The 25,472-nt window shown below is 39.4% G+C and overlaps 1 protein-coding gene across 2 annotated transcripts; it reads right to left on the bottom strand.

Moving 5' to 3' along the window:
- Positions 1-737: 737 nt before the first annotated feature.
- Positions 738-25,219, bottom strand: PI16 (peptidase inhibitor 16). Of its 2 annotated transcripts, XR_015748539.1 has the most exons (6): positions 24,855-25,219; positions 13,264-13,482; positions 10,684-10,793; positions 8,451-8,539; positions 2,629-4,905; positions 738-2,174 (listed from the first exon to the last, which is right to left on the bottom strand). XR_015748539.1 is itself a non-coding variant. In XM_026678156.2 (5 exons), the coding sequence occupies exons 1-5, from the start codon at positions 25,185-25,187 to the stop codon at positions 4,247-4,249; spliced, it is 1,410 nt and encodes a 469-aa protein (XP_026533941.2). In that variant the 5' UTR covers positions 25,188-25,219; the 3' UTR covers positions 738-4,246. The 2 variants fall into 2 exon arrangements, 1 of the variants encoding a protein (XP_026533941.2); XM_026678156.2 differs by having other exon boundaries at positions 738-4,905.
- Between the last annotated feature and the right edge of the window lie 253 nt (positions 25,220-25,472).

The raw sequence follows: 25,472 nt of genomic DNA, 5'->3' as shown, positions 1-25,472 counted from the left end.
GATATGGTGGTTGGCATTAGGAGAGAGTATTGAAATGTTGAAAATAAGCAATGAAGGATTGTGACTTAATGTGAATATGTGTATTAAGAGATATGATTGGTCTTATTAACTTTGCCTATACTAAAATGTGTGATATATTGATGTCACACTGTTAATGTATTGTGTATGTAGATTGAAATAAAAAAACTTGATTATATAAAAAAGAGATTTTAAAATCATTCCCTGAAATGCATAAAGTACTTTTTAGACCACAACAATCCCAGAGTGATTAACTTAACATATATAGGTCCAAATAAGTATCAAATGAAATGAAATCTACAGCTTTACCTTTTGCAAAAGTTCAATAAAAATTGTTAGCAAATTTTTACCTGAAAATACCCCTGTATGCGCGCATCTCAAAAATGTGTACATATTTGCAAACAGGTATATATATATACACATGTGCATGCAGATATCATATAGGCTTGGGGTAAAGGGTGGCAAATGCACCTCATGGCTGCATGTTAGGAACTCTTTTTCCTGTGTTCCAGGGGCTGATTACTTAAAAATTGAAAGCCTCATTAGGGTATTATTTATTTGACAAGCACAGTGGGATAGGTCACCTGTTGATTGGCCAATGGCCTTAGTAAAATTTGTTGTTGTTGTATGGGCTATTTGATATGAACCAAGAAAAGCTTCCCAGACATTCCGCTTCAACTTTCCCTTTAATAAATTGTCATAAAGATCAGCTAGCCAATAAAAAAAACCAATGCATTTTATAGGCAAAATATTTTTGAAATAACATTTATTTCAGAAGTATTAAAAATCATGCCTTGCAATGTTGCTTTGTTGTACCATTTAAAAGGCTGTACCATTTAAGAAGATGCTGTACCTTTCCCAAGGTTCCGTTAACAAAAATACAGCATTTGCAGATGTTTGCTACAAGAGGCACCTTCAACTGGTTCTTAGCTAGGCCAGCTGAGGTTTGCCAAGAGGTGAACTCTGAAAACTGTAACAGATATGGATCAGATCAGCATTTGTCTGGCTGTGATGTGTAAAGAGATCCAGCTGCAACACTTGGGCCTCCGTTCTTCATAATTTAAAGCTACATTTATCTAGTTATGCCTTTGAAAACATTTCTCATATTTTCATGAGTCACACATTCCTGCTGTCTAATTGGGGTTAATAAGGAGCAGATGATACTCCTGATTTATTTTAGATACAACTGAGTGAATTTACACTGCAATACATCAAACATCTCTCTACATTAGGAGGGGGAACAGGCTAGCTACAGCTAAATATAAAAACTGCAGACATGATTTTTTTCAAGATTGATCACTGCCTGTGGAATCATGGGAATGAATCAAGATCACAACCAACGAACAGTCTGATCATCTTTGTGAAGTACAGACAAACCTAATCTACAGTATAGGGATGGACAGAAAGGTAATATCAGTGTCATATTATGAGGTGTCACAAATTATTCCAGAATAGAGCACCAAAGCATTCAAACATGTCAACTGATATTGCTGCAAAACAGAATATCTGTCTGACACAACAGCTAAGATTCATATACTGTTAGCTTTGAAAGCAACTTTTCTATATGCTGTTCAGCTGGGTTAAAGTAAGTTTTCATATGTCATTCTTAATAATAATAATAATAATAATTCCTTGTGGTACTTCAAATGAAAGATGCTACACCATAGAACTGACTTGCTAAATGAAGTGTGCTATTGTAGCTATCCATATCTTTAGAGGAGATATAGTGTTGCAATTATAAATTCACTTGAAGGTACTGTAAACACCATTGAAACTAACAAAATAAATGTCTATGTCAAACTTGCGGCCCTGGGCTGGATGCAACACACGCTGGCCATGCCCATGCCTAGTTTAGCGAAAGGAGAAAAAGTCATGATGCATCACATGATACCACCGTGATGACGCAAGCTTGACTCTTCTGGCCTACGTAAATGACTGAAACATTTCAGGACCATCAAGTAGCTTCAGGTTGAACTTAAATGCATCCTGTTCACAGAGATACTAATGTGATTACCAATAATCAAGCATCATGTCTGTATAGGTAGTCCTCAACTTATGACCACAATTGAGCTTAAAATTTCTGTTGCTAAGCAAGACAGTTGTTAATGAGTTTGGCTCCATTTTATGACCTTTCTTACCATAGATATTGTGAATTACTGCACTTGTTAAGTTATAACATGGTTGTTAAGTGAATCTGGCTTCTCTTGACTTTGCTTGCCAGAATGTCACAAAAGGTGATCATATGACCCCAGGATACCGCAACCATCATAAATACAAGCATCCAAATTTTGATCACATGAACAATGGTCATAAGCGTGAAAAAGGCTCATCAGTACTTTTTTTAGTGCTTTTGTAACTTTGGTCACTAAATGAATGGCTGTAAGTCAAGGATTTCCTGTATCCAATGGCTACAATGTTTTTTTTTAAATCAACCACATTGCATGACAGCTTAGAAAGAATCATTTCTCACAAAATGATTCCATTTACATATGCAGACACAAAAGCAGCTTTTTTTTTTTAAATCGTTCATTAATAATATTGCCTGATCAAAATAGTGAAGAGTCCTGAAAGTTTTTTCAAAAAATCTGTACGTAACATTTGGATGAGGACACTCCATTCACTTCACACTCAATATTTTATCCCCATGGGCATTGCTTATTTAGTCTAAGATTAAATTGTTGTATACTGGGTTTCTCTGGAAACTCCTTAGCCAAGTTTTCCTAGTCAATCATTTACTGTATCCAATTCCACAAATAGGACATGCAGTACAGTATCAGCCTGCCTTACATTTCCAGAGGATATGATGAATCCAGAAGTTTGTTTGCGTTTATGTTTTTTCTAGGTCAGAAAGCTTCAGCATCTACACCAAGAAAGCACAAATGAACTCCTATTTTGAAATAAGCTAAAGAAGTCAGTAAAGGTGCATGCCTATGCTTTGCCTGTGTGATTTATTCCATTTTCAAGTTCCAGATTTCTTTTAATAGTCTGGCATTTTTGGCAGAGAACAGATCAATAAAGAAGAGCGTACTGGGGACATTCTAACTCTAACTCAAAAGCAGGGTGGGAGGTATGAGAATGGCATGCGGGCAAAATCCTATAAATAAATATGCCACAAGTAAGGTGATGTGGAAAATTGCGTCAGGGCTTCAGATCAGACACACAAGCCAAGGGCCTGTTATTACTGGACTTTGACTCAGGCCAAAATCCTGAGAAAAGCAAAGAAGAAATTAGATGTTTTCCCACAGCCTGAACTGAGGAAAATGTAGAAGTAGTGGAAACAGAGAACGATTCCCAACAAGCCTCGCTGAAAATTCTGTTCTTTGTACCAATTCCATCCACATTTTATGGAATGTTTGCTCAGCTACAGGAAAAGAGAAAAAGGCACAAATGTGCACACGGACACTCATATACAAGCAAGAACAAAGGAAAAGGAGGAAGGAGTTTACATATTCAGGTAGTCCTCGACTTACACCCTCAATTGAGCCCAACATTTCTGTTGCTAAGTGAAACATTTGTTAAGTGATTTTTTTCCCCCATTTTACACCCTTTCTTGCCATAGTTGTTAAATAAATCACTGAGGCTGTTAAACTTAGCGACACAGTTGTTAAGTGAATCTGGTTTTCTCATTGACTTTGCTTGTCAGAAAGGTGCTAAAGGAGATCACAGGACCGGGACCCTGCCACCATCATAAATATGAGTAAGTTGGCAAGCACCCCAAATTTTGATCATGTGGCCCTGGGGATGCTGCAGCAGTCGTAAGTGTGAAAAACAGTCATAAGTCGCTTTGAAACGTTCACTAAACAAATTGTTGTAAGTTGAGGACTACCTGTAAATACGTTAGATTAGGTACAACTATGAAGTGTGGAGCCAGTAAGGCCTGGTGTTTCTAAGTGCATTGTTTTGAGTGTGCCCACACCAACTGCACTTGCTGTGTCGTTGCCATCGGGGAAGGGAGCCATAGCAAGGTGCATAGGGATACCTGAAGGTCAGCTCTTTAAGCGCAACCTTTATGTCCTCTGGTTGGCTGATCTGTTTGCACCCAAGGCAGGGCAGGCAGACAGATATTGAGGCTGCCTTACCTGCAGAAGACTGGAAAGAATTGCTGCTGCTCTGGATGGCTTTGGAATAGGCCATCAAACGATAGCGTGCTGGTTTTTTAGAGATGGGGCGTTCTTTAGGGATGGGGGGTGGCTTAGGAAAAATATGAGGCTTAGGGACAGAGGGAGGCTTAGGGACAGAGGGGGCTTGGGCACGGAGGGGGCTTGGGCACGGAGGGGGCTTGGGCACGGAGGGGGCTTGGGCACGGAGGGGGCTTGAGATCGGAGGGGGCTTGAGATCGGAGGGGGCTTGAGATCGGAGGGGGCTTGGGCACGGAGGGGGGCTTAGGTACAGATGGCAGTTTGGGAGTGGAGACAGTCTTTGTAGTTGTGAGAGTAGCTACAGGTCGCTCAGTCTTGATCAGGGATGTTTGGGTTGTGATTAAGACATCAGTAGAAGATGGCTGCTCTGTGCCAGTAGTTTTTTCAGTTTCCGTTTCAGGAGAAATAGAAGAAGGGATTACGTTTATAAAAGACGTAGCACTGGTTGTGGTCATCAAGAATTCATCAATCCCATCCGTGCCTGCGTGCAGGTCAGATACCACATCTGGCCCTTCTGTCACAATGGGTTGTGCTTCGGTGCGAATTTGGAAGCCTGAAGCGGTGCCTTGATCATCTGTACTGGGAGGTTCTGATCCTGTTTCAGTGCCAATTTGGGGAGTTCCTGGTATGTGTTCTGTTGAAACGGTTATGATAGACTGCAAACTTGGGCTTGCAGTTAGGATAGTAGTTGTTTCCAACTCAGGGACTGTGGGTAGTACAGTAGTTTCTCCTACATCAGCGGTGGGATCTGGTAGAAAATACATAGATTGACAGCAAGTCAGCAATAATTTGTGGGGCAGGGAAATAGCATTGTAGTTCAACACACATTTTTATGCTACTGGAAGGGGTTGCTGTGTAAGAGACTATGTATGAGGCTATCCCAGGTTGAAGATTTTGGATGCCTTTAAAAAGCAGCACGTAAACATTTGCTTTTAAATTAACTTAGATGCTATCTGGATTTTAACAGATGCCAGTGTTGCTTAGTTGGGCCCTGGAAAACTCCATTGCAATCCATTGTAAGGAATTCCGAGTTCAGACATTTATTTCTTAAAAGAAATAAAAGATGAAATAAAAGATGAAATAAGCATTTGGGCCTCCCAGAGGCACTGCAAATAGAGCATCATTTAAATAGGACTCCATTAGGACGCAATGAACGTTAATTATTTAGTTTAGCCTTCACCAACCTGGGTACCAGATTAGGAAAAGGTTATTTAATTCTTATATTTTTAAACAATATCAAGAAGAAGATACCACTGGGATTTTCTATCACAGACAACAGATTTATTCTCATATTTAGCATCGATTGACATAAAATACTGTGAAACATGTGTGTACATATCCATTAGCATTGGTTTCCTTTTACCTCACCCATAACTTACTTGGCTGCTTATCTCATACAGTGATCCCAGGCAGTTCACAACAACCCATAAAAACAATGTAACAATAGATCATATCCTTTCCTACCCTTCCATACCCACCAGAGCCTTAGTGGCACAGTGGTTAGAATGCAACATTGCAGGCTAACTCTGCCCACACACCAGGAGTTCAATCCTGACGGGTTGACTCAGCCTTCCATCCTTCCAAAATCAGTAAAATGAGAACCCAGATTGTTGGGGGCAATATGCTGACATTTGTAAACCACCTGGAGAGTTGTGTTAAACACTATAGGGCAGTATATGTCTAAGTGCTATTGCTATTCCCAGAACATTGATCTTCTAACCGAGCCCAATTTTGGAGGGAAGAGGCAAGGTTTCATAACCTTCTGGAAGGCAAATATATAAGGAAAGCTATTCTAAAGGACAGGATGGCTATCGAGAAGAGGTCCTTGTGAGGTCCCATAAGATGACAATGTTTAAGGAAAAGGATTTAGACCACATCTATCATACCTGACTGGGGATGTTATGTTTGCAAACCACCATAAAGCAGACAATTGTATCATTCCAATCAAATTTCATCAAAAAGCCACATTCCTAAGGACCAACTCATGATTTTAATTAATTAATTAAATGCATATGGCTGCCTATTCACATATCAATTCCAGGTGACTAACGGGGTTTATAAAGCATTGCAACAAAAAAACAACCATAAAGAAATAAAATGCATAGCAAATCTAGAAGTAAGGCACAACAACATATTCACATTTCCAGCAGAAATATTTGATTTGTAGCTACATGAGACAGAAAGCTTAGTATGAAATGTTTGGTCTCTTCTCTTATGTGACCACCCAGTCTAGTGCCTAAGAGAAAATATAGGTTTTCCAAACTTTCTTAATGGGAGGGTTGGTGTTAGCCAAATCTTTTGGGAGATGCTGTTCCATGAGGCAGTCACTGTGACCTGTTTACTTGATGGAATCCAGAGCATGCCAATCCTATTGGATCTTGTAAATTAGTCAGTGATAATTAGAGACAGACTGTGCTGCAGGTTTTCTGCCATCCTATAGAGGAACATCAATACTTTGTATTGCGCTAGTAATTCCACTGGTAACTGGGAATTCCATGAGTGCATTTCGCGCAATAGTAGTTTACATAGGCATACTAAGGTGCTACTGAGCTGTCTTCAAGGACAACACCATGGAACACATATTGCAATAGTCCAAGTGAGAAATCTCTAAGGCATAAATGATTGTGAGTATAGTCTCCCTGCATTGTGTGCTATTTGCTATGAATGCAATAGCACACAAAATGAACTATGCAAAGTTTTACATAGCCACAGCTTGCAACTGCTTTTTGAGCAGGAACCAAGAGTCTAGAAGAGCCCCTAAATTTCAGATCTCTTCTATCTGGAGAATTGCAACCCCATTGAGAACCAATGCAGGTAGTCCTTGGGTTGTGAAGGCAGTTGGGACTGGAATTGCCATGGGTAAGTGACCAGGTCATAAAGCCCATGTCACATGACTGCATTGCTTCGCAACAGCGATTCGGACAGTCCTGGTTGCTGTCATAACCTTGGGTCATTAAGTGGGAAAGGTGGGAGTATCAGGTAAAGAGTGGGATGCAGTGGTAGGATTCAAAAAAAATTCCTACCGGTTCTGTGGGCGTGGCTTGGTGGGCAATGGCAAGGGAAGGATACTGTAAAATTTCCAGTCAGAGGTGGTATTTTCTGCTTCTCTGAACTACTCAAAATTTCTGCTACCAGTTCTCCAGAACTGGTCAGAACCTTCTGAATACCACCTCTTGTGGGAGGGTATTGGGGACCAGTGGCTATATGTAGCACCATGCAAGTCCAGGGAGGTTGGGTGGGAGGCTATTAGGGCTATTTGTGATCTTGCCTACCAGCTTCCCATTTGCTGAAACGAAGGTCACAAACAGCTATCACATAACTAAAGGTGCTGCAGCCATCTTAAGTGTGAGCCGATTGCCAAATAACCAAATTGTAATCACGTAACTAAAATCAAAGTGCACCAGCTGGAACTTTGAGGACGAGTCATATGTACTATTCATTCAGCACCATCATAATTTGATGGTGATACTGAACGACTAGTTGGTAGGCAAGGATTCTGGTAATTGGAGTTTTTTGGAACTGAATGGCTCCAATATCTATAAGCACTACTCTGTTTGCCAGGATTTAGCCTAAGTCATCTCCATCAGCCTCAGGCTCTGTGACAAAACCTTAATAGCATCACTTGGTCAGATAGGGATTGAGATAAATAACTAGGTATCATCAGTTACTGGGCCTAACCTAATGCCTTTGAATGACCTCCCTTTCGCATCTTCATGTAGATGCTATACAGACCTGGAAAGAATTTTGAGCTATAAAGGACTTCATCATGAGAGAAAAATAGTGATTTAAAACCATTCTTTTCCAGTATAAACCTCAGTTGGAACTCTTGGGTAATTTGTCAGCAATAAATGTCCATATTTTAATCCCCTCATTATTCAGAATAGCATAGCTATGAGAGAAGATGAAGTAATCCTCTCATTACTTTGTTCATGATGGATTTCAATTGAATATATCACTGTCTCCATAGAAATATGTTTGATTTGTGGTCACATGGGACAGAAAGCTTAGTCTGAAATGTTTAATCTATTTTAGACATGCACTTTATCACAGTAATCGCAGTTACTGAATTGTTAAAAAAGTAAATCATCTTCCCTCTTAGGACAGTATAAGTCAAACACATCTACTGGTCATCAGTTTTTGAAATGGTGTATTTATGTAGTAGCTACTAGCAGCAGAATTAATTAAATTTAAACTCAACAGATAATCACGAAGGAAAGGATTAATCTAGGACATAAACAAGATGCCTTTTTTCAGACCTGCAGTCAGATGAGAATATTTAGCCTCTCAACTTACCACAGAGATTGTCGTTGCAGGAGTAGCCATCTGGGCACATGGAACATGAATCTCCCAGGATATATGGCTTATGTCCCCTTATATTTCCCCTAGGAATTAAAAAGTGGACATGTGATGCAAAAGAGCAAAGCAGAAGCAGCTTGTTCCTCTCCTATAGAAGGTAGCAATCACTAAATTATAGAAAGTGGTCAACTTTGGTATCCATCAGTGATTACTTAATACCAGGAATTCCATAAGGAGAGAGAGCTAAGAAAAAGATGCTATGTCATTCTGCAATAATTTATGTAATTTACATTTACATTATAATATAATTTACATAGTTTACATTTGTCCACATGTTTATGTATTCTGGACATGTAAACGTTTGTAATAAATTTCTAAGTATTTGTGTTTTTATTTGGCACTTTGCATACTTTGATTCAGAGATATATGTGAGGGAAAGAAGTTAAAATAAAGTCAAAATGACAACCACATCTGTTCATTAAAAATCTCACCCCATTTTTACATGTACCATATTGACAACACATTTTAAAGGGGTCGTGGTGTGTTTTGTGTGGTCACAGTTAACATCTTTACTTTCTAACACTATCCCCTGGGATGTTCCTTCTTTGAATGGTGAAAAAGAGAATATAATTGTATTCATGCTAACTATATATTTGTGTAAATATTTATACTCCAAAAGTTAATTAACTATCATCCAGTGAATCCTTTACTCCAGAACTTAGGCTAATTTAAGAACAATTTTTCTTTAATTTTAAGATTGATACCGAGAATAATTGCAATTTAGGTAAGATTGACTCCTGAAATTGGTTTACAATGAAATCTCTAGGGGTCTTAACACATTCCAGAACTAGAAACATATACACAATTAAATCCAGACAATTATTAATATTACATACTGTGATCAAATGTTAGTTATACTTTAATTAGAAATGGAATAATGCTTCTTTTGTACAAGGTAACATTATCGGATTAGCAGTTGTAATTCTGTATATTTAATTCTATAAATTGTATTTATATTTTCTGTGGCTGACTTGCCTTGAAAGAAAGTGAAATATTACTAGAGCTACTCTGTTTAATTGAATATACACAGTCATTTTGAACTATTCACTTTCAAAATAGGTTAACACTTAGTAAGATAATTCATTTGCATATTCATTATTGATATTAGTTCATATTCAGGAATGTTCTTGGAATAGGTGACCATGATGATATGATTGAAGTTCTGTCCACTTTTTATATGTGTCAGGGTTTGCTATACCCTGCATACACTCCTTCATACACACTTCATATTTTACAGGTTTCTAGCACAAAAGAGAAATTACAAGAAATAACCAAACAATCCAATATTGCAAACTGCTGACACAATAGTTATACAACTATGATACACACTCTTACATAGTAAATGAGGCAGTTTTGTGGTGCACTGTTTGCAACTACATTTCGTGGGGAGCAATACTGACTTTTTCTGTGTCACCTTCTTGTTAGCAGATCCCTTTGATTATGGAATGGCTCACCCCCACTGCAAAGCTGTTTGAAGCAACTGCCAATGCAACAGCTGAGGAATTTCCATCAGCACATCAAAACAATATATTCTCATGGGTTGGTGGAGTCTTTTAACTCTTGCTTTGCTTTCAGTAGAATCCTGTTTGTGCACTGGTGGCCCAGCACTCCTTGAATGCTCTTTTCCAGTTTAAGTCAGCTTAAGCAGATGGTTTGCTCTACTTCCTTCCAACCCACTGACAGCAACATATTTAATTAGTTACAGGGCATGGCACATTCTTCCCACCTTTCCAGTGGGCTGGTTGCTGCTCTATGCAACTTTATCCTTGGCATCCAGGTTCCTGTGATAAATCTTATAGTCAGTAACTGTTTTCTTACAGTCTTTGATTGATTCAATGATGGCCTATAAGCCAATGATTGTTCTTTCTAGAAATTCATCACTCCATTCTAATCTCACATTTCCCAGTGGGCACTTTTTCATTTTCTGCCCAGATTATGGGAAAGATGGTTGGTTCCCTTGCTTTCCTACCCCTTATCTACAAAACTTCCCTGTCCGTTCTTATTTGTTTTTTGATTAAGTGGAAGTATCGATTCTTCCCTGCTACAAAGTTTGCATGGACCTGTAGTGGAACACAAGAATGAAGGAACAAGCTGTTCTTTTTCTTTAATCTTTAGCTTTAGAGCATCAGAACAATGAGGAAACAATAAGCAGGGGGAGAAAGAAACTTACGGGGGGTGGTAATTGCAAACAAACAAATGCATGTCAGTATCGTTTATCAGTTCCAGGGTTTCACAGAACGTTGTTCCACAGCCAACACGTTCACTGGTGGCCCAAACTACCTATGGAAGAAAGCAATAGCCCATTTATTCATTATCAGACCAAAAGGATGTCTATGGGTGACATCTGCCTAACCTTTACTTAACTACTGAAACCATTTATCCACATGTCTATGGAGATTCTGAATGGAATTCATGAAGCTGAAGAAGCTTCTTGGAGAAAACCAGAAAGTCTCTTGATAAAGCCTCTTTGGGACATTTATCCATATGTTTTCTTCAAGCAAGTTTTCAAATTGTGCATGCATGGATTTTTCACACATATTGGCCAATATTTTTACCTAAGTTTTCTAAAGGCTCATTCCTGACCTCCTATTACAGTTTACAGTGCATTTTTTTCCTAGTGTGAAGCAATACGTTACTATCAGTTTCACCTTCTTTAGAAGCATAGACTTGACCTTGTTAGAGATGGTATTTAATCAAATATTTCTCCATGAGGGGATTGGCATGCGACAATTCCTCTCTCTCCATCCTCAGTTCGTTATTTTCATCACAAGATGTGTATGTGCCTTGAAATAAAATCCAATTTGTCTTATTACAAGGGTAGGGATACTCATTGCTCATTCACATTAGGCCACATTACAGATATTAAGAGTCCTAGAGCAGCGGTCGCCAACCGGTGGGCTGTGAGAAAATTTTGGTGGGCCACAGAGAAATCTCACCCCCAGAGCACCCCCCCCCCAAAGCAATTAATCCAGGCTGCACAGAAACACAAGGCTACGCCACCCAGATGGCCCGCGGGAACCCTCCCTGCCCACTCACTCCTTACCCAGTAAACTTGGCCACTAAATTGCTATTTTTCCTTTTTCCAACCATCATCTGTTCTGCTGTGCTAGGAGATTTAGATTAGCTAGGAAGCAGGAAATGGCTGGATTTCTTGCTTTCAAGCTCGTCTTTAGATCTTCAGCTCTGCTTTTAAGTACAGCCGAACCTCCCTTAGGACTGAAGGTTTGCTTGCAAGCAAATTCAGTGCAGACTCACAGCGAGCAAATTTGAGAGACTGAGCTAGTCAATGGCAGATAGATAGATCACTGAATGATTCTGTGAGCAACTCAATCTGCCTGCTTTGCCTGATTTTGGGTAAAAGTTGCTCTTTTTTAATAAAAAATTCAATATTTACATACATGGTGTATTGTGAGTTAATTTTGTGAGTTTGCTTGCTAGCAAATTTTATGAGTTTGCTTGCAAGCAAACTTTATGTGACAGACTGAGCTAGCCAATGGCAGATAGATAGATCTCTGAATGAATCTGTGATTCTGTGAGCAACTCAATCTGCCTGCCTGCTTTGCCTGATTTTGGGTAAAAGTTGCTCTTTTTAAAATAAAAAATTCAATGTTTATATAAATATAATATTTACATACAAGCCATGCCCAGCCAGTCACATGACCACCAAGCCACACTCACAAATTAGGCTACACCCACAGAACCAGTTAGTGGTCCCTGTGATCTAAAATTATGAGTTTGGTGGTCCCTGAGGTCCAAAAGGTTGGCGACCCTTGTCCTAGAGAATCAGAAGATCAGAAATTTTCAAGTCGTCATTTATTATTATTTTAAAAAAATACAAATTGACATTATGCAGTATCCTGTATACTGTTTTGGAAAGAAAGTGTGGAAGCAACTGCACCCCTTCCATTTAGCAATAATCTCAAGGTTAGATTGGGGGAGTTCTGGGTTCAACTACTCAGTCAGCTTTGAAGTATGATGGGTTTGAGTCACTCCTCTCAGCCTGCCTACTTTAAACAACATTGTGAAGATAGACTACAGAGGAGAATAGCACAAGTCTTGTGCAAGCCTTACACATCCTATTGAAATATTAGCATTCGTTCTCAACAAATATAAGAGCAATGTCAAATGAAAACAATCCACCAGGACTAAAGATTGAAATCTGCAGGTGGGCAGGATGATAATTTCATGGCTTTCCCACAAAGGGACATGAAAATGAACTTTTCCCAACTGCAAGAACTGGTTGGAGTTTTCAGCTGAATTCAGACCATGTCATCTATTTCAGTACCACTGAAAATCGACAGGATTCTTTTTCATGAATGTGTGTCCCATTGGTTTCATTAGAATTGTAGTCACAGTTGATGGATCTAATTTATAGTTAATGGAAGTGGATTTATTGTTTTGTTAAAAGTTATATTATATACTAATCTAACCAGCACTGTGTGCACCCAAGCTCTTTTGAAATGAAAAAGAAAACTTGGTAACTGACAAGTGGCTTAAGATGCCTCTCACAAGACTAAGGGAACAACTTCTCTATTATAATCTTAGCTGGGAATTAAAATGGAATTCAGAACCTAAAAAAATCCACTCACTTGCAATCACTGTCAATTCTGTGCTCTATTGAATAACTTTTATCTTTCTTTCACTTATAAGCTCTCTATCACTCTGGGGCTCTTCATTTCAGGAGATAGCACAATGATACACCACTTCGTAGGCATTGACTCTAAGCCTTTACCAAGATATAATTAGATACCTGGGTGTAATGACCACACATTCTCCCTTCTTCACATGCCAATGTGCTGTAGTTATAATACTGGTACTCAATATACCAATCGTTCACCGCTGTCTCCAGATCCAGGTTTCCAGACATGGCAAAAAGATTCTCTCCTCGGTAGCCACGATCTTTATTATGTTCCCAAATACATTTTGTTGAGTAGTTTTTGGCAAAGGCTTCCAGTTCTGAATCCCAGTGCTGAAATCACAATAATCCAAAACATCATCAACATCAAAATCTCCCAGAGGGTCAAAGTACAGAAATGAATACCCAGAAAAATGGCCAGAGTCCCAGGCTTCCTGGCAATAGTTGCACTTAGTGCCAGCATTAGGGGCTAGAAATATGGGGTCAAGAATCTTGAGGGTTGTTCCCGGTTTCAGCTGGGAGTCATTTGCACTTTGTATGCCAAATATCATCCATCCAAATTAGTTCATATACCCCACATTCCAGGTTGTTCAGTGACTTTTGGAAAGTGGAAGCGTCTCAAGGTTACAATCTTAATAATTTCTGGCTATTAAAGAAAATGAATGCTGGTTCCTGAATTCCTCTAGCAACATTTACAAAGGTAAGTATGTCATCAGAATTCAAGATTATTAAATCATTGCATAATTGTTCCTTTTTTCATGTTATTGCTGAAATAAGGAAGCTGAGAGGATGTAAAGAAAAGATGAGTTTTCAGACATATATGCCATATAGAACTATTTGCAATGAGAGCTATAATACTGAGATTCTGCATGTTTTTATCTTCCTTACTTGATAAGCATATTTGTTTCCATATCATGTCATGTAACACAGGCAGTGTCAACATCTATTTTTATATTTAATCCATGGCTATAACAGCCGTACAACATTTTAAAAATATTTCAGTATCTTTCCTTGCATCCTATGGTACATATTGCAAACTTACACAGTGCCAAACCTATCAAGTGGGTTTACTGAAAACTTGCTGAATGAGGTAGTAATATTTTGGACGATAGCAATACAATATTTTTAAAGTCTCCATGGCACTATCTTCATATGAAGTAAAGTAGCACATATCCTCCCTCTCCCACCCCACCCCACAAGGGAAAGGGAAAGGGAAAGGGAAAAAGAAAGGAGTGAGGCTAACTCTTGTGCTGGACTAGGTCATTAGACCAAGCCAGGGTTTTATGCAATAGGGCTGTGATACATCTAAAAATGTTCTCTTGGTGCAATAATCTGGCCCACCTATCAGAAAGAGGTTCAATCCAAAAACTCACAGGCTGCCACCTCATTTGACATAATGTAGAGGAAGATTCTCTGGCCAGTAGCTGGTATGAATCCTCTTTTCCCATGAAGGGGAAAGGATTGTAAATATGCAAACACTCCCTGCCACCACATGCCTAATTGAACAGCTGTGCTAGACTAGAGCCAATGCAAACATCTGGCATGCAATGCTTAATAGAGTCCAACAGCTGTTTGTCAACCGATCCCTCCAGTGTAGTGCTAGACAGGCCCTTCTTATCCAGCTGTGCTCCTTACGCTACTTTAGAAGCAGTTGTCAAGCAGGAATAACTTTTATGTATGGAAGATGACTAGGGAATACTATGGTATGCAACTCAAGTTAGTGCTCAGTTCTAGACCATAGAACTGAGCGCTAACTTGAGTTGTGCACCATAGTACATAATATTCTGTTATACAGTTCCAAGTGTCTCTAAGTTTTGATGCAAAATAGTCAGGCAAGGGCATAGATTCAGTTGCAGAAGGGCTCAGCCGACATCCTGAAAGGACTAATTTGCAATGCAGAATGCTCAGCGCTTCAGTCAAGAACGGAATGAAATTTGTTTTAATTCCAAAGGATGTAACATAACATAACAGTGGTGTCGATCTGATATGGAACGTAGGATCTGTATCCCTGTGATAAATGTGGCTTCTGGTGCAGACCATATTATTCTGTAGAACTTGGTCACAGTTATATATACAGTATTAGGCAAGATTCAAACTATCAGTTCCACAGATAGACATATGTTTAGTGATGTAATCTTATTAATTTGTACTAGATTTCAATGAACTATGGATTTTTCCTTGAACGGATTGTGTCTCAATCTCATTGAAAACAGTAAGTTCACAGAATCTGTTGCATATCTGATTTTATAAAGGAAATAAATCCAAAGATGAATGGAACCAAAAGCAATAGAATTTGTACTTCAGGGAATCATCTATCTCTACAGAAGTCTACTGTTGACTTGCCATTTTCACAATTTCCCTCTGGCCTAAATGTAGGACTAGCATATTTTTACTATATAAATCCAAGTTGGCACTAAATGGCAACGCAATACTGAAAAATCCAACTCTTTTAATAAGATTTAATAGAAGGGAAAGAAAGGATATATAGTGCAATAATAATGAAATGCATCTATTTCTATGCAATTCAAGACAATATAAAATACAACTTCCTTTTTAAATGAGTTGAACACAGAGCACCTACAATGTATCGCCTGCTCTTCCTTTTCTGTCAATAGACAGCCAATTCAAAGTGAGAATGTGGGCCAATTCTAGGATTACAGAGATCTGCAGCCCTATCTAACCCCACCACACTGCTCTAGAACAGTCTTCTTCAATGTGGAGCTTTTCACTGTTCCCATGAACCCTGCCAGTGACTGAGGACAAGAGGTATTATAAGGAAACCTGCAGAAACCCAACTGAGTAACACAGATGTACCATAGAAAACTTTTCTTATTTCAAATTATCCTGTTTTTATATGGCAAATGAACAAAGACTATACGTTTGCTCATCTGGTCTTGGGCAGGGCTGGGAGAGAAAAATAAATGGCACAAGGAGATACCAGAGTCAAAAGGTTGATTTTAGGGTGGATACTTAACAGAAAGAAAAGCTTCCCACATTTATTCTAGTATAAAACCAGTAATCCTAAAGCTTAAGGTGGCTTTAATAAGAAAGGAAAGTAGCTCGTTAAAATAAGCATTGATAAAAGAGTTTGGATCATTGAACCACATTCAGAATTTCAACCATTTCAGGTTGGAACCAATAAGCAGGTGAGACCATTTCTTCAAGAATTTGTGTTTAAAGTAAGCCGCATTTCTACCACCCCAGTTTTATTGAAGTTGCAAATTCCTGGAGAAAAGGGATTTTTTACAATTCTGCATTATTAAAAGCTCTATAGAAAGAAACCCAGAACTATAATATACATCAGAACAAGAGGATAGAAACCTGACCCCTTGAGATAGTTCTAAAGTAGGGGTGTCAAACTTGCCGTGTCACAGTGGGGCATCACGTGACGTATCGGGACTTTTTCCCCCTTTGCTAAACCAGGCGGGGCCAGCACGTGACTCATCTGGCCTGTGGGCCACAAGTTTGACATCCCTGTTCTACAGTAATGTCATTTTTAAATATTTAAATATTTGTACTTGCACAGACTATGCACAAATACACACACATACATGGACATGCATCTTTTTTCTTCCACAAATAAAGAACTGACTCACAGCAGATGAGCACTTCAAGCTTAGTCTGCTCCTTCACAGAAGCTAGGATATGTGTGAGAGATGATATCACAAAAGCCCCAAATGGCAACTACAAGCCCACAATTAAAGCCTTGGGCCCTTGGGCCTTTCTTACATGTACCATACATGCAACACCTATGGAAGAATGCCAGGGTGAAGTAATTGCTACTATTTAAAATTTTTGATCCCATTCCCTACAGATATGGCTTTGCAGGCCTTTGGTTGGCCTGGGCTATGAGATAACAGAACAACAGAAGAGCAAAGCTGGAAGGGACCTCGGAGGTCTTCTAGTCCAACACCCTGCTCAAGCAGGAGAATCTATACCTAAAAATCTCCAGTGATGGAACACCCATAACTTATGAAGGCCGACCATTCCACTGGTTAATTGTTCTAAGATACAAGATTAGCATCTTAGAGTCTTAGTTCATCTGAGGAAGCATCAACAGTAGGAAACAGAGGCACATTAACACTTATTGTGAGTAGCCATATCCATAGCTGGTCCATCTCTTTCTTCTTCTTTTCATGATGCTTATTTGGGCACACACATTGTACAGCAAAGTATGTGATCACACAATATGCTGGCCTATTTAAAAATGTAAAAAACAGAAAGATTAAACTTTTGGCAAGACCTAGTAAACTAGACTCCAAAAGAAAATCAATGAATCGGTCATAAACTAGGAAATGCACTGAGGGTGATGTATGCTGGTCAAGCTATAAATCTGATATAATTTTTCACCCAAGTCACAAAAGATCATATTGTGACTGAGTCAGTCTGAGATGCAAAATGTCCATTCTAACTGTAATGGTCAAGTACCACAGTTGGTTTCCAAGAGGGAGTCAATCCAAGTTGTTCAAACTAAGGAATACACATAACTTATAGGTTATCACTATATCTCCTTTCTAGAAAGCCCTTAAATGCCTAAAGCTCTTATTCCCCACCCATGCTCAGTCGAAGCTAAACAAGCCTAATTTATGAGGTCAGATTTGTAAAGCAGCTGCCTTCAATTGACTTCCCCTGGCCAAAATCCTTTGCCTGATAATCTTCTGATACTCCCCGCACTGACACTGCCATTCCCATAAGTTGCGAGCTTAATTTCCAATTAAGTCAGAATCTTCTTCTGTGTATCAGGGTTGAGAGCTGGAGGAGCAGAATCCGTGTTTTCTTTGATGATCCTGGGTTTATTCTTTTGGTTTCTGAGTTAAAAAGGCTGGTCAATTTGTTCATCTTGTGAAGAAGAAGAGAATCCAGCTGAGACCCTTATTTGGGGGGTTAGAGAGAAGAGCAAACAGTACACTGATGAATGGGCATCAAACCCAGAAGATTGAGGGAGGAGCAGGTTGGCTAGTACAGACTGAGCAAGGCTTGTATTGGACGGGGTGGGGGATTAGAAGATGCCCCCCCTGAGGAGTGTGCAAACATATGGGAGAGCAAAGGAAAGAATGGGGACTAATAAGGAGGGAATAATGCTGGAAAGGAAAAGGTAGGCATTGGTAAATTATCCACAGAGGTTCTAGTATGTAAGATTTGCTGTCCGTGCATGGATGAGAATGGCAAGCAGCAGGGGAACCACCAGTCAAGGACAGCAGGGGCCATAATGAAAACTGAGCATCAATCCAACCCAATTGCCAATTTACCAACCCAGTACAATCCAACCTGCGGTTTTTAATGCTGATCTCAGATATAGCCGAAACAAGCAGCTAAAGTCTTTGTATGAAAGTGTCCAAAATTCCTTCATCTCACTGAGAAACCTAGGTGAATCCCTTTTCTTTCTTAAGACATACATGATCATTGCAAAGTTGTCTGCACCATAACACTCAGAAAACGTACCTTCATATTTCCTACCTATCAAACACATGAAACAAGTGTGGGATCTATTGTTCCATGGCAATAGATAGCATTCCCTCCAAATGTCATCTTCCTAAATAAGCAAAGATAACATGCTCAACAAACCTCTTAAACAAAGTTCTGATCCAGGAATTGTCTTGGTGCTTTAGCAGCACCAAAAACCAGCTGCATTGGAATCTTAGTGGAGAGGAAGATTCAAGATCCAGCACCAAAAACCAGCTGCATTGGAATCTTAGTGGAGAGGAAGATTCAAGATCCAGCACCAAAAACCAGCTGCATTGGAATCTTAGTGGAGAGGAAGATTCAAGATGGTAGATTTAATTATGAGAACAAAGGAGCATAACTGGGACCTCTCCGAAAAATCCATCCTTATACAAACATTTGCAATCTTGGGTCCCAACAAAAGGCATACAATTATGACCACAATTAACACCAGAATTTTGGTTACTAGGCAAGATGAATGCTACGTGAGTCACACCCAATTTTACAAACTTTTTGCCATAGCTGTTAAATGAATCAGTCCAGTTAAGTGAATTATGTGGTTGTTAAATGAATTTGGCTTCCCCCATTGTCTTTGCTTGTTGGAAGCCAGCTGGGAATATCGCAAATGGCGATCACATGATTCCAGGATGCTGCAACCCTCATAAATATATGCAGGTTGCCAAGTGCCCAAATTTTGATCACATGATTGTGCTGATGCTACACACAAGGAACAGTTGTAATTCACTTTTTTGAGGGCCCTTGTAACTTTGGTCACTAAACAAATGATTATAAGTCGAGAACTATCTGTAATCAGCTAACCTATCTTTATAGAAATAAGAATCCAAGCAAAATCTATTATCATTTAGACAGAATAATCATAGAAGAGAACCAGAAAATAAATGAACTACCCCAAAGATTTCCAAATTCAATAAAGCCGCCTTTTTAAACATGTCTAATTCAATCTTTTGAGCATACATTCAAATATTGGATAAATGAATGAAAACATGGCTGAAGAACCAAAGACAAAGAAAAATAGTGTGAAGCTGTTCTGAAATGTTCTGACTGGTTTGTTATTTTTTATTTTAAAAACAATATTTTACAGTACCATTCCACTTAGAGTTCATCCACATAATCGCTGCCATTTCCCAAAGACAGACGATGAAGGTCTTTATCTAAGACTCTCTTGGCTGTCCATCAACATCTTGTTTTGCCTCTTCTCTACCCTGCTGCACATACAGGGCTGGGATGTGGTCAAAACGTCCAAAGAACAACCGCAACTATGTATTCAAAGGCACCCATTTTATGAGCCTTGTGCATGCAAGAGAGGTTACAAAAGGTGGAGGACTTTGTTTGAGTTATCATGACTACGATCTTGAATTTCTTTGGCTTCCTTCCCCTTGTGGAAGTCCCTGTTTCATGACTGGTGCAACAGAATTATTGTGGGCTACATGACATGTGTTCTGTTACACCAGAGGTCTCCAAACTTGGCAACTTTAAGACTTGTGGACTTCAACTCCCAGAATTCTGGGAATCCACAAGTCTTAAAGTTGCCAAGTTTGGGGACCCCTATGTTACACTCTCACTGCCTATTCCAATCGACTGGATAAATAATGAGATTTTCATTTCAAACAGATTAATCAACTGCTGGATAGTCTTGCTCCAATTCTAGCACAAAATGTACAAGTAGCCATTAACTTATAACCAGTCATTTAACAACCATTCCACGTTACGGCACACTCAAAAAGTTACTTACAACCTGTCTTCAAAGTTACAACTGCCACATCACCCCCTGGTAGTCAAGTGATTACACCTCAAAGCCCCTGGCAACTGGCTTGCATTTCTGACCAGCTGCAGCGTTTCACAGTCAAATGACTGTATTTCTGGCAAAAAACAAAAACTGACAAAAGGTGTTCATTAAGCTGGATTTGACTTATGTTTCCATGATTCACTTAACAACTGCATGATTTGCTTAATCATGTTGGCAACTTGCTTAACAAGCATAGTGAAAACAATGATAGGGTGACTCAACTGATGACCCCAGTGACTTACGAACAAAATTCCAGCTCAACCATGGTGGTAAGTTAAGGACTAACATCTATTTGAGGCTGGCATGTTGATGATTGCAAATGAAATGGTTTAAACTCATACGAACATAGATGTAATCACTGAGATGCTGATTTAGAGCCAGGCTGGCTGTGTTATCCCCTTTTTGTGATTCACAGCCAAATGGAAGGCTCTAATGGCTGCATTTCTCATTCCATTAAATATGGCTTGGCAAGCATAGCTCAATGTATGTATTTCCATGACAACCAGCACTTACTGACCCAAACAAAATAAAAAGCATGACTCTGGACAGGAATTCATAACAGGAAAAGGAGCTAACCATGGGACCCTAAAACCTGCCCTAAAAAATAAATAACTCTGATGCAGATTGTCAAGATAATCATCCGACAAGCACATTTAGAATTGAGGGAATCAGCATGAGCCAAAAGCACCCCCCTTCCCAAAAAAATTGCACTGAACTCAATGGGATCTTGCTTTTTGCTCATGCTTTTTGCTCATGGCATGCCTTCCATTCACAAAACCCCTGAGCAAAATGTAGCACCCTTAGAGGTCTTTCTCATGCTTTAGGGAAGAAAGGGAACAAAAGAGGACTGTCAGCCCCTGGGGTCAACAAGGTGATGGCAGGGCCACACCATCAAAGCCCCACCAGCCCTTTTTAGGTGTGGGCAAATATCCTTGTCAGCCAGACTGATTAGCACTGAGTTCTAATAAGAGAAAAGGATTGATTCAGAGCAGTCATTTTTCTCATGGCCTGAAAGTATGATGGTCAGATTGACACCTGAGCTAATCTGGGAAGACACTGTCTTACTAATACGGCGTTTGTGCCTTCACAGCCCTTTTTATGACCCATGCAAATCTGACTACACTGCTGTCTTTCAATACTGAAGTGTTAAGACCTAAAACAGGCTTTGGACAATTAAGAACAGTCTCAATACATTTTTCGTTTCTCAGAACTTTGCTTTGGTTGGAGGGAGATTGTCTTTACCACGTAATTATTGGGATTTTATGTTGCATTAATTGCCATTACTATTATGGTGGGCCCTTATTTTTATTTAGTCTGTGGCATCGTTCCCTGTCCTTGCCTTCATATGGTGTTTATATTATCCTGAGAAAGGTTGTTTCTTTTATAATAACTCACAGATACCTTTTTTAGAATAAGCAAAGTCTCAACTTTCTCCCCAAACCAAGAGATAGATAAATGGAAAAATCCAGCACCACCTATGCTATGATGTGATTTATCCACCTGCTGCATCTTTCTCCTCCATCACAAAGATAAAATGCAGCCTTCGGCCACCAATGACACATGCTTCCTTGGATGAACCCATAAAGGAAATTCATATATTTTTTCTACTTTCAAGGCTAGTAAAAGGAATGAGAAAACAGCCCACCAAAATCTGCCACGGCCCTTTAATCTTTGGCTACATTTCTACTGATGTTTGTCATCAAAAAGACTCTATTCTCAGGATTCCATGGCAGGTTCACTTGGACTCCTGGGAACAACCTGCTAAAAACCACACAGAACGCAAGGCAGAGGTGTGGTCTGAGCCACAGCTATGAGCAAACAGCCATCATCGCCCTTTCATTTTACTCCAATCTAATGTATTACTCCAATCTAATGTATTTACTCCAATCTAATGTATTACGACTTCAGCAATAGAGTGGTCAATGTCTGGAATACTCTACCCGACTCTGTAGTTTCTTCCCCAAACCCCAAAAACTTTAACCTTAGACTGTCTACTATTGACCTCACCCCTTTCCTAAGAGGTCTGTTGGGGGCGTGCATAAGCGCACTAACGTGCCTACCGTCCCTGTCCTATTGTTTCTCTTATTCCTCTTTTATTTTTCTTATATGTACCCATTTCATGTATTCACAACTATGTATACACTTATACTTATTATCTTGTAAACAATTGGCAAATCAAATAAATAAATAAATAAATAAATAAATAAATCCCCTACACAAATCATTTCTACTTGAATTCATTTTCAGGCAAAGGACAAATTTCTCCCCTAGCAAGCTTTCCCCTCCATATTTTTTTCTTACCTTACTCATACCTGCTCAAAGCTCTCAGTAGATGCAGCTGTCCACCAGCTGAAAGAAAGGGCCTGTCTGTGCTTACTGCTTGGCTCCTGTGCTCATGTCACCTTCATTCTACAAAGGCTTGAGAAAATTGGGTCCAGACTATGTATGTATGTATGTATGTTATTCAGCTTTGTTCGGGTATTTTCCCACGTCATTATAGTTGTGCTTTTAAAGTTGTAGCAACGTTTCGGCAGAATCTCATCTGCCGTCATCAAGCTTGTATATTGTGTTTGTCTACACAAGCCTGATGATGGCAGATGAGATTCTGCCAAAACGTTGCTACAACTTTAAAAGCACAACTATAATGACATGGGAAAATACCTGAACAAAGCTGAATACCCTACTTAAGATATATATATTTTCCCACGTCATTACAGTTGTGGTTTTAAAGTTGTAAGCAACGTTTCGGCAGTAACGGGGTTACTGACATTACCAACCGCAGTGATTCACTTAATAACTGTGGCAAGAAAGGTCGTTAAAGGAGGCAAACTCATTTAATAAATGCCTCCACAATCAATCATGGGCTCAATCATGGTCATAAGTCAAGGACCACCTGTAGTCACTGTGCTATCCTAGAATTCAAAGTAAAATGCAGCTCCGAAAGTTTTGAAAGCGCATGGTAGGCTCTGCTTCAGTTGAAGGAGTGTTTCTGCTTCATCACAGGAGCCAATTAATGCTGGAGTTAATTTGAATGAACTGAAGCATACTAACCCAAATGGGCAGGAACTCAAGGTGACATAACGTAGAAAAGTGTATTTTGGATGTGAATCAGGAAAATGTCTCCTGACATTGATTTAGGCATGAGTGTGGGATTAATAGAGAGTGACATCATCCCTTACTGCCCTCCAGAAACAATTGTCATCCCATTATGGCAACAGGACAACATGGCCATAGTCTCAAAATGTGCTGCTGGTTTTCCATCAATGGCTACTTGAAATCCCAACAGAACAGTTTGCCTTCATTTACAAATATATTTGGGAGATGTCCAGCCTTAGATTGCCACCAAGCAAAGCAAATCCTGAGATTCTTCTTTTGTTAACACAGGTTGTAAGAGTCTGAATCTGTATCTTGTACCCTCCAAAATAATAATAATAATAAGCCAACCAAAATAATACTAATAAGAGGGGCAGAAACCAGTCTGAACAGCAAAAGTTTAAAAAATACACAAAAATGTGCGTGTGTAGTGGGAAGTAGTGGGTCAATATATTTACCTTGTCGTCAGTAACATTGTCAGTATTATCCTACTTGTTATAAACAGAACCTTAATGAAGTTGCAGCTGGTTGGCAGGCAGGCATGGAGAAGGGAAAATAATGCAATCAGTAACAGCAAATTCCTGTTTGATTATTATCTTTCATAGAACAGTAGCGGAACTGGGGTGTAAAAAGTCTGTTTTGTATCCCATGCAACTAATGAGTTTCATGTGCTGAAACCATATCTTCTAAAAGGAAAAAACGTGCATACATATACCCCTGTCACCACCCACCTGTAAAAGCCCAGAAGATGTTTTCTGAATAAAACTATAATCCAATATCTATGGGCTCTTCATACCAAAAATGAAAGCCCTTTTAGACGTTTATAGCCCTAGTATTATAACTTAGTACAGAACTCCTGTAACAATGGCCCACACTGGCTTCCTTACCTTAGATTCACACAAAATACTTTTATCATAACTCTTAATTCATGAAATGCAGGAATTTGGTAAGAATCAGAGAATTGCTCCATTCAAAAGTTCCAAAAGAAAAGTTAGTTTTCTGTAAATTCCAGGTGAACAGATTGACTTGAACAGAAAAGATACAGAGAAACACATACAGAGAGACACACACACACACATTACCCTTTGCACAAAATTAGCTCACAGTTGTTTTAAAAAGTAGTTAACTTGTAAAATACACCAGGAGTCACAAAGCATGTCCAGAAAGGTCACATTTAACTGGTCATTGAATTCAAATTCCTCACCTTTCTTTTCTTCATCAACTGAACACAGGGACACCAAAGGGGTTTATTTTTTAAATTCGTTTTTTATAACACTCAAGAAAAGCTGCCATGTATTCGTGATGAGAGATAGAAATCTCTGAATTCCCCAACTTCACCCAAGCCCATCACCAACAAACTTACCATTTTCCGCATGTCTGCAGCTGACGGGGAAACCACGGAACGATACAGGTTGTGTTGGTCCACGATCTGCTTCTTTTCCTCATCTGTAAAGGACCAGCTCAGCTCCATCTCTGCGAGCAGCAGCAGGAGGAGGGGGGAAAGGAGGGGAATCCGCAGGCCTGAGCTCAGCATTGTGGCACTGTCTTGTTGTAACAGCCCACGGGTCTGGCAGACAGCTTTAAATCCTTTCCCAGAGTAAGGAACACCCAAAGCCCAAGAACTGCAAGGAGGATATTTATCTTTTTTTTTTTTACTAGAAATGCCTTTCAAGAGCCACAGAGGGAACACACCCATCTCATCTAGGATCACTGATGGAAGATGAACGGTCCTTCAGGGACAGTCAGAGAAGCCATGGCTGTTTGATCAAATTGGTAAAGGGCAGGTTGTTTGGCAGGCCAGGCTGCTCCAAGCTTTGCTCGACACATTATTAGCTCTAAAATTTAACCCACTGGAGCGAGCCGTGCATGTTCCACACGCTCTCCTCACATTCTTCTTCTCCAAACACTTTTAACACTAAACTGCCCACCAGAATTTCTTCGCTCGTTGGAAAAAAATCTCTTTGGACACAAGGATTTCATG

This window comes from Notechis scutatus, chromosome 3, assembly GCF_049901735.1.
Source record: "Notechis scutatus isolate UNSWTSFEM ecotype Mainland chromosome 3, rNotScu1.2, whole genome shotgun sequence".
Lineage (NCBI taxonomy): Eukaryota > Metazoa > Chordata > Lepidosauria > Squamata > Elapidae > Notechis > Notechis scutatus.
Note: the sequence above shows the minus strand (reverse complement) of the source record. Positions and strands in the feature narration are given on the sequence as shown.